General features: G+C 34.9%; 1 protein-coding gene across 1 annotated transcript; it reads left to right on the top strand.

Moving 5' to 3' along the window:
- The first annotated feature begins 5,873 nt into the window (after window positions 1-5,873).
- LOC142621932 (peptidyl-prolyl cis-trans isomerase, chloroplastic) lies at window positions 5,874-10,724 on the top strand. Its single transcript, XM_075795313.1, has 7 exons — window positions 5,874-6,179; window positions 6,427-6,717; window positions 6,819-7,018; window positions 7,994-8,229; window positions 8,650-8,792; window positions 10,089-10,160; window positions 10,266-10,724. Exons 1-7 carry the CDS (start codon window positions 6,018-6,020, stop codon window positions 10,491-10,493), a joined length of 1,332 nt encoding a protein of 443 aa, XP_075651428.1. The 5' UTR covers window positions 5,874-6,017; the 3' UTR covers window positions 10,494-10,724.
- The last annotated feature ends 1,543 nt before the right edge of the window (window positions 10,725-12,267 follow it).

The raw sequence follows: 12,267 nt of genomic DNA, 5'->3' as shown, positions 1-12,267 counted from the left end.
AGTTAATTTTGAACTAATTTTAATCTACTCCCCCTCCCTCTCCTTAACTCAATCCAAACGCACTTTTAGTGACACATGGTGAATTCTTTGAAAGTATAATTAAAATATTTCATTACCTCTTAAGTCTTAACATTCACCATGCAAGCAATGTCCCACGCTGTGTGTTTATACTATAGATTTATTTTAAATATTTTGTAAGAATTTTTTTTTATAAGCTATTTATAATACTCACATGTCATTATATTTACTTGACTAAATTGATAAAGACTAAATTATTTTCACTAAATTACGCCTCAACTCTTTTTTTTCACATGTATTAAATTTGGATTTGTCTTTTTATTTTATTGGATTTTGTTTAAATTGCTTTACAAAGCAAACAAATTTGAGCAAGAATGCAATAAATCATCAATGCACCACTTATAGAAAAATAGAGATATATTTCTTAATTTTCATATCACTAATTAGTGGACCACCTACCAATAATTAAAATTATTTTCACTAAATTACGTGTCAACTTTTTTTTTCCACATGTATTAAATTTGGATTTATCTTTTTATTTTTTTTGGATTTTGTTTAAATTGCTTTACAAAGCAAACAAATTTGAGCAAGAATGCAATAAATCATCAATGCACCACTTATAGAAAAATAGAGATATATTTTTCTTAATTTTCACATAACTAATTAGTGGACCACCTACCAATAATTAATATTAATACAGTTGTTAATGACAAAGCACATTGCCTAACAAAAGGGGGGGGGGGGGTGGGGATGATATTTAGGCTACTACAACCTTGATTTCATATATGTGTGGAGTAATGCTACGTCTAAAAAATTTTCATAACAATTTAGAATAATTCTTAAGTGGTAAATTCTTTTTATTAGTTTTAATCTGGTTCTACCACTGATATTATTTTTCTATCCACTAATAATAATTTGTCACATAAAATTTGTAGTGAATATATCATGGATATAGTGTGCACACACGAATGTGTGTAACGTGCCATTAAAAGGAATTAGAAAATGTAAATTGTTGAGATTATTATAATTTAAAACAAAACAAGCATATTGCTTTAGTGAAATAATTAATATTTAACTATTTTAACTAAATTCAATGCGCGCGCACACACACACACAAACACACACACACACACACACACACACACACATATATATATATATATATATATATATATATATTATTGATTGAATTTGTTATTTTATTTTATTTTTTCATACAAGATAGAAAGATCTACTCTAGTCTAATCTAAGTGTATATGTGTACGAAATTCACTCTTAAAGACTTTAACCCTAACATTTGCCCCCACAACCTACAAACACTTATATTTATAGAGTAATCATCACACCCAAGGGTGTGCAGTGGTATTGGATGTGTTATTAAAGTTGCTTAACCTAGTTTTGTTTTAATTGTTGCCAAAATAATTTAATATGAGTAAAAATTGTCATGTTCCAATTTTTCTAAAAAATAATAAAGTAAGTATTCCAAATAATTATTTTATATCAATTTTTTTTTGAAAATGAACTCATTTATTATTCATTCAACTTCAAGGAATCGTAATACAATGCCTCTATAGCTGGTGGGGGGTATCCTCCACCCAAAACATATCCTCTGTTACATTTTTGGCGTATCTAGCTAAGGAATGTGCCACGGAGTTAGCCCCATGTTTAACATGGCTGAAACATACCCATCTAATTCCTTTCGCAAGCCATTGGATGTCTTGGATTATGTGCCCAAGCCGAGACTAATCAGCCCCTAGTGATGAGATTGAATACATGACACCTGTGTTATCCCCCTCAATGACCAAGTCTATAAAACCTGCATCAATAGCGAACTCCATCGCCTTTCTACATGCTAGAATTTCTACCTTTTCACTGTCACATACAGGAGAGCCTTTTGCAGACATAGCAGCCATCACCTCACCCTTCCCATTACGAACTATTGCCCCAACCCCTGAATAGTTTAGGTCTGAAAAAATTGCAGCATCGAAATTTAACTTGAATACTGGGTCCAGAGGAGGCTACCATGTACTTATGCCTACGCCCGTTTGTACTGGGATATCCAACTGTTCTTGGGATTGTTGGAACTCATTTAGATAATCCCACACCTTTTTGTTTAGCCACCTCAGGTCCATAACTTTTCCCCCACGTACAACTGCATTCCTTTGATCCATATTAGCCAAGCCTGCACTAGGAAAAATTCAAACTCAGCTGTTGTCAGACGGGCAAACATTTCATGAAATAATTGGAGCAAGTCCTGTTGGCCTTGATGGCTTTTCTGTAACCTCACAAGACTCCCTGCCCAAACATCATTCGCAACTACACAATCCCATAATGCGTGAACCTCTATTTCGGACCCCCTTATGCAGAGTATACAACCACCATCATCAATGATCTTTCTTCTCATGAGGTTTGCACGGGTAGGCAGGTTGTTTTGGCATGCCCTCCATCCGAAGACCTTAATCTTGTTAGGCACATTAAGCTTCCATAATTTTGACCAAACCTGAACCCCAAATGGATCCGTTGATGTTTCTGCCCCATCTTCATTTTTCTTGAGTTGTCTTGCAACATGGTAGCTCGGTTTAACTTATTATACTCCATTGTTTTGTATATAACCATATTATTGCAACTAAGGCTTGTCTGTGACTTAGCGGTATCCTCTAGCAACAACCAAATTTTAAAATTGGCATTGTTGCCATTATGCTCTTCCACACGTATAAACAGTTTGGTACATCCGTAGCTTCCAAAAAGTGATACCGTGGGAAGTATCTAGCTTTGAAGCGCTGATACATTAATGAGTCTTGTTGCTGAATTAGCCTCCATCCTTGCTTTGCCAACATGGCTAAATTGAAGGTTCGTAAGTCCTAAAACCCAATCCTCCCATCTTCTTGGCCTCAGTTAGTTTGCTCCAACTTGTCCAATGGATTTTCCTCTCCTCCACTTCCTGCCCCCACCAAAACCTTGCATACATTGCATCAAGTTCATTACAAAGGTTCTTTGGTAATTGAAATACACCCATGGAATATGTGGGAATCGATTGAGCCACTGCCTTAATTAATTAGCACCTCTTTCCCAACTTTCGATAACATCTTACCCTTCCACCCTTGGAGCTTTTTCCACACCTTATCTTTTAGGTAGGCAAATGAATGATATTTTGCTTGACCAACCAACGTGGGTAGACCCAAATAAGTCTCAAACCGATCAACCTCCTTCACTTCCAATGAGTTTTTGATCCAGTTCTTCCATTCTATCGATGTATTACTACTGAAGTACACTGAAGATTTCTCCAAATTTATGCATTGTCCTGAGGCACTGGCGTACACTTGCAAAATCTCAGTAATCACCTGTACATCATGCTGCCTGGCTTGACAAAAAATCAATGAGTCATCTGCAAACAAAATGTTGGTAATTCTTGGGGCCCGTCAACAAATAGAGTCTCCTTGTATCAGCCCCTCAACTTTTGATTTCTGCGACAAAGAGGTGAATTCCTCTGTACACAAAAGAAACAGGTAAGGTGAGAGAGGATCTCCTTGACAGAATCCCCTGGATGGATTAATATTACCTTATGGTTTCTTGTTTATCAAAAACTGAATAAGAGGGGATGGTGACGCAACACATAACTCTCTCCACCCATATTTCAGGAAAAACCAATCTAACCATAATACCTTGAAGAAAATTCCATTCAACTTGATCATATGCCTTACTAACATCCAGTTTAAGAGCAAGAGAGCCATTTTTTCCTTTTTTCCTACCATGTATGGTGTGTAGTGTCTCATATGCTACCAATACATTATCAGTTATCAGGCGGCCTAGGACAAAAGCACTCTGTGTCGGGGAGATTATACGTGGGAGGATTTGCTTCAATCTATTGGCCAGGACTTTAGAGATGATTTTATACATTACATTACAAAGGCTAATGGGACAGAAGTTAGAAATTTTCTCGGGTGATTTTATTTTGGGGATGAGCACAATATGAGTATAATTTATTTCAGGCACCGTATAACCTGAATTTAAAAAGTCTAACATTGCATTAATCACCGTATCACCTACAACATGCCAAAACTTTTGATAAAAGAGAGCATTCAAACTATCAGGTCCAGGAGCGTTTATTGGTTCCCTTTGGAACAATGCTGCTTTGACTTCTTCTGCACTAAACGCACTAGACAGTACTTGCTGCATGTCGGGAGTGATCTTTGGAGTAATAGTGTTAAGACAATCCTCCATCCTTTCACATGTTCCTGCCTTAAACAAATTCTCAAAATAATCCACTGCCACACCTGCAATATTTTCCATTTCCTCCACCCATATATCATTTGCATTTCTCAGTCTTTGAATATGATTTCTCCTTCTTCGTTGCGATGCTTTTGACTGGAAGAATTTTGTATTCTTATCCCTATGTTTCAACCAAGAAATTCTAGACCTTTGTGCCCAATAAATCTCTTGCATACGAAGTAAAGCATCAAGATTTTTACTAGCCTCCAAAAACTTAGCTCTACTTTCGTCAGTGAGGTCAGCCGAAATTAATTGTTCAATAGTATATAATATAAACTTTCTTATTTTAACTAAATGAGGTGCCATCCGAAATTTTAAATTAAATTATAGGTTTTTTCTTCTTTGTTTTGGTAAAAGGGCTTAGAAGTTTAGGGTTTCAATGAAAAGCTTATCAATATAATCATAAAAATTATTTCAATTACTTAATTCTATATTTCATTATATATAAGAGAATTTATATAATTATATTTTTAAGTTTTAAATTTATGTTTGATAAAAATAAAATCATTTTATAAAGGATTGCATATATATGAAGGGGTGGCAATTCGTGTTCACGTATCGGATTCGTGTTGTGTCGACTAATGAGTATCCGACTATATGGGTCAACACTAGCCCGACATATTTATTAAATGGGTCAAAGTTTCTCAACTCTAACACGACTCATTTATTAAACAAGTTAGTTGTGTCGACCTGTTTATCAGATTTTATCAAAACGAAAAGAAAAAACAAATTTTAATATGAACCAAGTTGATATAAATCATGAAAAACCAAACATATAAATATTTTTAATATAAAATTTAAAACTAATAAGTATCTGCATCACAAATAATCCTTCAAAACTAAAACATATCTCAATATTACAAATAATCAATTATAATATGTCAAATAAAATAAGCCACGACAACTAATAAGCAGTAAAATGCCATTTATGGCATGTTTGGATGTTTAAAAAAGGAGGGGGAGTAGAGTAGAGGGAAGGGGAGTAATTCAATTACCTTGTTTGAGAGTTTTTTAAGGAAGGAGGGAGAGGGATTTGGAGGGGTTTCAACTACCTCCAACCCCCTCATTTTTAATTCTCCCAAATTGGAGAGATTTGGAGGGAGAGTAGAGCACATAAAATTATTTATAAAGTAAATTACATAATTTACCCTTATTATATTTATAAAATTACAATGTTAAAAATAAGGGGAAGGGCTAATTACTCCCTTTCCCCTTACTAATTATAAAAACATCCAAACAAGGTGGAGGGTAATTATTCTCCTCTACTCTCCTCCCCACTACTCCCCTCTACTCTCCTCCCTCTCTAAACTCCCAAACAGGCCATTAATTAAATAGGTCAAACAAATTCTATATAATAGACACTAACCCAACTCATTTCCTAACAAGTCAATCATGTCATCCCTAAAATGACACCTAACTCGTTAAAACTCATCCCACAACTTACAAATTCGCACCATAAAAAGTTAGATCCGAGACACCCCTCAAAAATCAAAACCAGAATCTAGAATAATACTAGTAGTTGTTATCTTATCCAAAGCGTGAGGATGATGGCTCTTTCATAGCCATCTCTTTATTCTCCTACACTTAAACATACAAGTACAAGAGCCCCAAGTGACCAAAAACCTTATCTACTGTTATCCTCTCTCAGACACACAAACTGAAACATTCATCAATTCTTTTTCCTAAGACCCTGATGTTATTTGTCTTGTAAAACCATAGTGTGACATTCCATGGCAGCCATTATCTCCTGCCATTACTGTTCTTCTCTACCAAGCTCCAAACTTTTCACTCCAAAGATACCCACCAACCATTTTCGCTTCCCATTTTCCCAAAACAACCTTTTGTCCCGGAGATTTGGACCCAGATGTTCTGCACAGAATCCTCACCAGAAGGTATGGGTTTTGGATCTTATGCCTTTTATTCGTATTGTTGAATATTTTGTTTTACTGCATTATATTTGAATATTCAATCAAATTCTGAGTCTTGGAAATCGTTTAAGTAGGTCAAATTGTAAAGCTTATGGTATGCATAGTTTTTTGCTTTTCAAGCAAAGATCAAAACTTTGTTAAAAAGTTGATAACCTGTTGCAGTGATTGGTGTTTTAAGTAGGACTTATTAAGAATTTCACTTATTAAGCAGGGCGGGAGGTTATTCTCCTTGAAGGAGTGTGCAATTTCTACAGCTTTGGCAGTTGGGTTATTAACTGGGGTTCCTGCATTGGATTGGTCTGCAAATGCCTATGCTGCTAGTCCAGTTTTTCCTGATCTGTCTGTGTTGATATCTGGACCTCCCATCAAGGACCCGGGGGCGTTGTTGAGATATGCGCTGCCTATTGACAATAAAGCTATCAGGGAAGTTCAAAAACCACTGGAAGACATCACAGACAGTCTCAAGGTTGCCGGAGTCAAGGCACTTGATTCAGTGGAAAGGGTAAGACACTTAAAATGTTTAATATCCATAAATATCTATGTATATGTTGAAAAGAGCTAAAGTATAAAGTTACCGAGATTCAATTTTGCTTGAAAATGTAGAATCTGAAGCAGGCATCTCGAGCCCTCAAGCAGGGGAAAACTTTAATTCTATCGGGGTTAGCAGAGTCAAAGAAGGACCGTGGAATAGAACTGCTAGACAAGCTGGAAGCAGGAATGGATGAACTTCAACAAATAGTGGAGGATAGGAATAGAGATGCAGTAGCACCAAAACAGAAGGAGCTACTTCAATATGTTGGAAGGTAATTATTGTTGCAGGTTTTTTTTTTAGGGGGGGTGGGGCTGTAGAAATATTACTTACAACATGCTGACAATTGAATGGCCGGCCACACTATAACTCAATATAAGAACTGGAATGAGCATTGAATAGTCTTATGCTTTCAGCAGTATTTAAATCTAAAGCTGTGTCTAGATGGTTTTAGCATTAGAAAATGGTTGTGCTAATTGATTTGGTTTTTAGCATTACTTGAAAATTTCAGGCTGTGAGTGATTAACTTAATGAAAGAGGATTTGTAGACTGAGTGCTGGTCTTCTCCGTGTAATTTATATATTTAGATTAAGGAAAACTATACTTTAATGTTGGGGTGGAGCTCACTGTTCATGCCATTGCTTGGTGATAATGGTTGATAAACGAAATATCTTTGCTTGTTGGGCTAGATTCATATGATACTGGATTTTGGCTCAGGATTCTCTTTCCAGGGCCATTGTAATTCATTTATCTTATACACTTACCATTGATTGGCCATTCTCACTTCCTCGAACTATTATTCCTCACTTTTTAAGTCAACTATAAAGAATCCTTCCTTTTTCCCTTCAATTTGCTCAATGTTTAGCTCACCCAATTATGTAGTGATTGACTAACTTCTTGCCCTTCAGGGCTTTTCTCTTGTGTGAAAAATAGCATTATCATGGGTTTTGGCCTCCAATACATATATGATTTGTTTATTACAGCTCTCTCAGACAATGCTAAACTGCACAAAAGGTTTAGGTGCCAAAACAATGTCCAAGATTGAAAACTTGTAATGAAGATTGTTCCTTAATCCTGTGAGGGAATGGTTATGAGACTCGTTGGATATGTGTGCAATTATCAATAAAAGAATTAAAATAAAAACTGAGAAGGACTTGTAAAAGTAATCCTCCTAAGATAAACTCCTTCTCATATATACCCTTGTCATTGACTGCAGCTGAGATCTTCCTGGGGCATTGGGTTTCTGCAGTGTTGAAGAGGATATGGTGGATGGCTTCCCGTATGAAGTGCCTGAAGAATACCGAAATATGCCTTTATTGAAGGGGCGAGCAACTGTGGAGATGAAGGTCAAGGTTAAGGACAATCCTAACCTAGATGAATGTGTCTTCCGTATAGTTCTAGATGGTTATAATTCACCTGTAACTTCTGGGAATTTCATAGACTTGGTGGAAAGGCACTTCTATGATGGGATGGAAATTCAAAGAGGTATTGCATCTCAAGTTAAATGCATATGATTCTCACTTGTACCTAGGGGATAATATCATGTTTTTCAGCTACCTTGGTAAAGGAACTTGATTGGTTCAACTGCCATGCACACCATCATCAACTAAATTATTTTTTTATATCTTGGTTCTGTAATTGCACAAACACAGGCAATTTCAAAAGATTTCAGATATTTTTTTACCAACGTACTAGCATAGATTGACAATAATCCATATATTGTGGCAGCTTGCAAACTATCTTACTGTAACTTTTCACCCACACTAGCTTGCTCCCCAATCTTTCAATGTATACTTTAACCGATAGACTTGAAAAATATTTTTAACCATGCATCATGTTATAGCGACAAATAAAAATTTACTTATGTCTGAACAAGGCTTAGAAGTTCCCTTGCATTTGCTGCAGCTGATGGCTTTGTTGTTCAAACCGGTGACCCTGAAGGTCCTGCAGAGGGTTTCATTGATCCTAGTACAGAGAAAACCAGGACAATACCATTAGAAATCATGGTGGAAGGGGAGAAAGCACCATTCTATGGAGCAACTTTGGAAGTAAGCTTCTCAAAATTGTCTGTGTTTTTGTGCCTATTATTACATATGAAGACGAAACAAGAGATCAAAGGCGGTGACAAAATTTAAAACTAAAAAAAAAAAAAGACAACATGGTCTCAATATTTTTCAACTCCAATAGTGCGTATTACAGAAAAAAAAAATTGAAGTAATTTTGATACATTATTATAAAAAAGAAGTAATTTAAATACACTCTTTTAAACAGATAGCTCATCCTTGTCAAGAAAACTTTAGATATTGACTATGGATACTTGACTGACTTGTGTTTCCCTGGTTTGCTTCAAATTAAGTTAGTTGATTACTTAAGTATTCATAGAATTTTCTAGCCATTTGGTATATTACAGTTCAAATAGCTCTCTCTCTCTCTCTCTCTCTCTCTCTCTTTCTCTCTCTCTCTATATATATATATATACACGTGAGATGGGTTCAAGTTATACCTGGTGTAACTCTTTACAGTTACACATTTTCTAAACCATTGGATTTCAGTAGATCCAACGGTCAAAAAAGACACTCATTAATGCTAATATTCTGATTAGGATCTCATTAATTATCCCTTATTTATTGCATTTCATACCTATTTCTAAACCTAAAAAAACACAAAAAGTGTACATCTCTCTCTAATTTTTTTTTTCCACCGTTTCTCACAAAAAAAAAAAAAATCCCCTGCTGCAAGTGTCTCTGTCTCTCTATCTCTTTCTCCTCCACCACTCTTCCACCTCCACAGTCAGGTTGCCGGCAGGAAAAAAAAAAAAAAAAGCTGCTGGTTAAGATAAAGGAAATGCGTTGGATAAACTTTCTCAAGAAAAAAAAAATGTTCATCTTATGTAATTAGTTTTTTTTTTTTTTTTCATTTTTCTTTGTCAAACGCCTCAATGGAAAATTCTTGATTTTGAAATATATGACATAGCTCAATATTGAACTATACTTTTGAATGTCAAATTATATCTTTGTTTTTTAGGGTGAAGTGTGTGTATTGGAGAAACGATGGAGGATTTTTATATATATCTCTTTCTCTGTCTCTCAAATTATAGACGTGCAGTGGAGGATTTTTTTTTTTTTTTTGAGAAACGGTGGAAAAAAATTAGAGAGAGATGTATTCTTTTTTGTGTTTTTTTAGGTTGAGAGATAGGTATGGAATGCAATAAATAAGGAGTAATTAATGAGATCATAATCAGAATATTAGCATTAATAAATGTCTTTTTTGACCGTTGGATCTACTTAAATTAACGTGTTTGCTAAGATTTGTTGTTTTCAGTTTTAACATGAATGTTTGGACAGGAGCTTGGTCTGTACAAGGCTCAAACAAGGCTTCCGTTTAATGCATTTGGAACAATGGCCATGGCAAGAGATGTGAGAATTTGAACTTCCAACATTACTGTTCTCTATGTCTATGCAGCGATTTTGTTAATATGATAGAAAGGCTAACTAGATATTGTTTTTAAATTTTGTTGACAGGAATTTGAGGACAATTCTGCATCCAGCCAGATATTTTGGCTACTGAAAGAAAGTGAATTAACTCCTAGCAATGCCAACATATTGGATGGCCGGTACGCAGTGTTTGGTTATGTGACAGAAAATGAGGATTATTTGGCAGATGTTAAGGTTGGTGATGTCATAGAGTCGATTCAAGTAGTTGCTGGCTTGGATAATCTAGTCAACCCCAGCTACAAGATTGCTGGTTAATTACCTTTCTATATTTTTTAGTATTAAATACTGCATATGAGAGTTAATTGGTCACTTCCATCAAATTTGTTGATGAACCTAATAATTTATGTGATTTTAAGTCTGTACTTTCATTCCAGGATTCTGTAATGATAGTTTGAGAGAATTTTAGCATCTAAGTTGAGAGGGAATTCTTGTAAGACAATACCAACGCCAAGATCAGATTTATTCCATATTATATGCATTCTTGTATTCACTTGTTTATTGATGGAATATAGTATCATCAAGAATTTATTCCTTGATGATAACTCCTCTCTTTAGACAAATTCTTGATCATAAAACCAATTTCTAGGGTGTTGCTTGACTTGGTTTGGCTAGCTTTATTTGATGCAATATATTTTGCTGGGGCACAAGAAACTGGTTTAATTTAAAAGGCTCAATTATCTTATGGATTCCACAGGTGAATTTTGCAATTTAAAGTTATTGTTACAAATTGAGGATCTCCAAAAAGTTTTTTTTTTTTTTTGGATAGAAGAGGGAACAATAATACATTAGCAATTGTTGTATGTGTACACACAGTATCTAATCTATCAAATTCTAATGCTTCTAACACGAGTACAAACTACTTGAAATAAAAATCACCATCTTTCAATAATAAAAAATTAAAAAAAAAAAAAAAAACCTACTGGATTCAGCCAGCTTTAGCTAGAATGTCAGTGCAAGTGTGTAACCACTGATTGATCATCCATGTAAGATTGATGAAGCAGAATGTGTCCCACTGAAGAGGGCTTTACTAGTCAATTTATGGCTTATATTGTGGCAGTGAAACAAGATTACCTTAAATCCAACAAAACTGGGCCTTAGAATTTCAGGAAAACTCGATGGGTTCTTGGAATTTGAGGGAAAACTTTGTAAATGTACTCTTTCTTGGACAGGATCAATTTTTTCCTTAGTGGGGAGCTTCTTATGGTGAATACACTTATGGCTTTGGGCCTTTGGTCAGCTTTGTACCATTTCTTGTTAGTGCATTAACTAATTTTGATTTCTTACTCTACATAAATATATTTTTCTCAGAACTTGGTTTGTCTTGAACTCCTTGAACTGTATCATCTGATTGGTTTTGGATCTTTCATTGATCATAATGACTTGTTTGGAACTTTAATACCTTTTTCATAATAGCGAACAAGAAAAAAAAAATGACAAAGAAGTAGTGTCCAATTTGGCTGGTGCTTCTGACCCTACTTCTTGATTCCATAAAACTTCATAAAAGCAGTTGGATGGTGCAAGCTGCTCTTTTGATGTTAAGTTTGACCTTGTAGCTTTTATGTTGTCTTGGTGCTGATGCCAGTTGATTCAATTTTTGTGATTTTTGTTGCATTAGGAATTCACAAAAGAAGCAGATGTATCATGTTGCTTCTCGGAACCTTCTCCAAAAAAGAAAAAGAAATGTTACTTTTTGGAAGGTCAATTTTGGCTTTATGAGCATCCAAAGAACTGAAGCTAAATTTTTAGCAATACAAAAAACCACTTTATCTATTTTATCTTCTCATATCCAACAGCAGTGTGATTTTATTTTAACTTTTAACACAATAAAATAATATAAACACTACAATAAAATAATATTTCATTTAACCACCAAAACACAACTACAACCAAAAATAGTGTGATCGCATGGTGGACATTGGGAGAGACACAGAAAGAGAGACAAAAGCAGCCTGAACGCAAAATATATATATATATATATATATATATATATATATATATATATATATATATTTTACCTTCCAGGTACGGT

Source organism: Castanea sativa, chromosome 1 (assembly GCF_040712315.1).
Source record: "Castanea sativa cultivar Marrone di Chiusa Pesio chromosome 1, ASM4071231v1".
Taxonomy (NCBI): domain Eukaryota; kingdom Viridiplantae; phylum Streptophyta; class Magnoliopsida; order Fagales; family Fagaceae; genus Castanea; species Castanea sativa.
Note: the sequence above shows the minus strand (reverse complement) of the source record. Positions and strands in the feature narration are given on the sequence as shown.

What these genes read in the sequence shown, in the direction of transcription:
- LOC142621932 (XM_075795313.1), top strand. Translation starts at nt 6,018, where the DNA reads ATGGCAGCCATTATCTCCTGCCATTACTGTTCTTCTCTACCAAGCTCC. An exon ending in CACTTGATTCAGTGGAAAGG is followed by an intron (nt 6,718 to 6,818) that starts GTAAGACACTTA and finishes TTGAAAATGTAG; the next exon opens with AATCTGAAGCAGGCATCTCG. An exon ending in TCTATGGAGCAACTTTGGAA is followed by an intron (nt 8,793 to 10,088) that starts GTAAGCTTCTCA and finishes ATGTTTGGACAG; the next exon opens with GAGCTTGGTCTGTACAAGGC.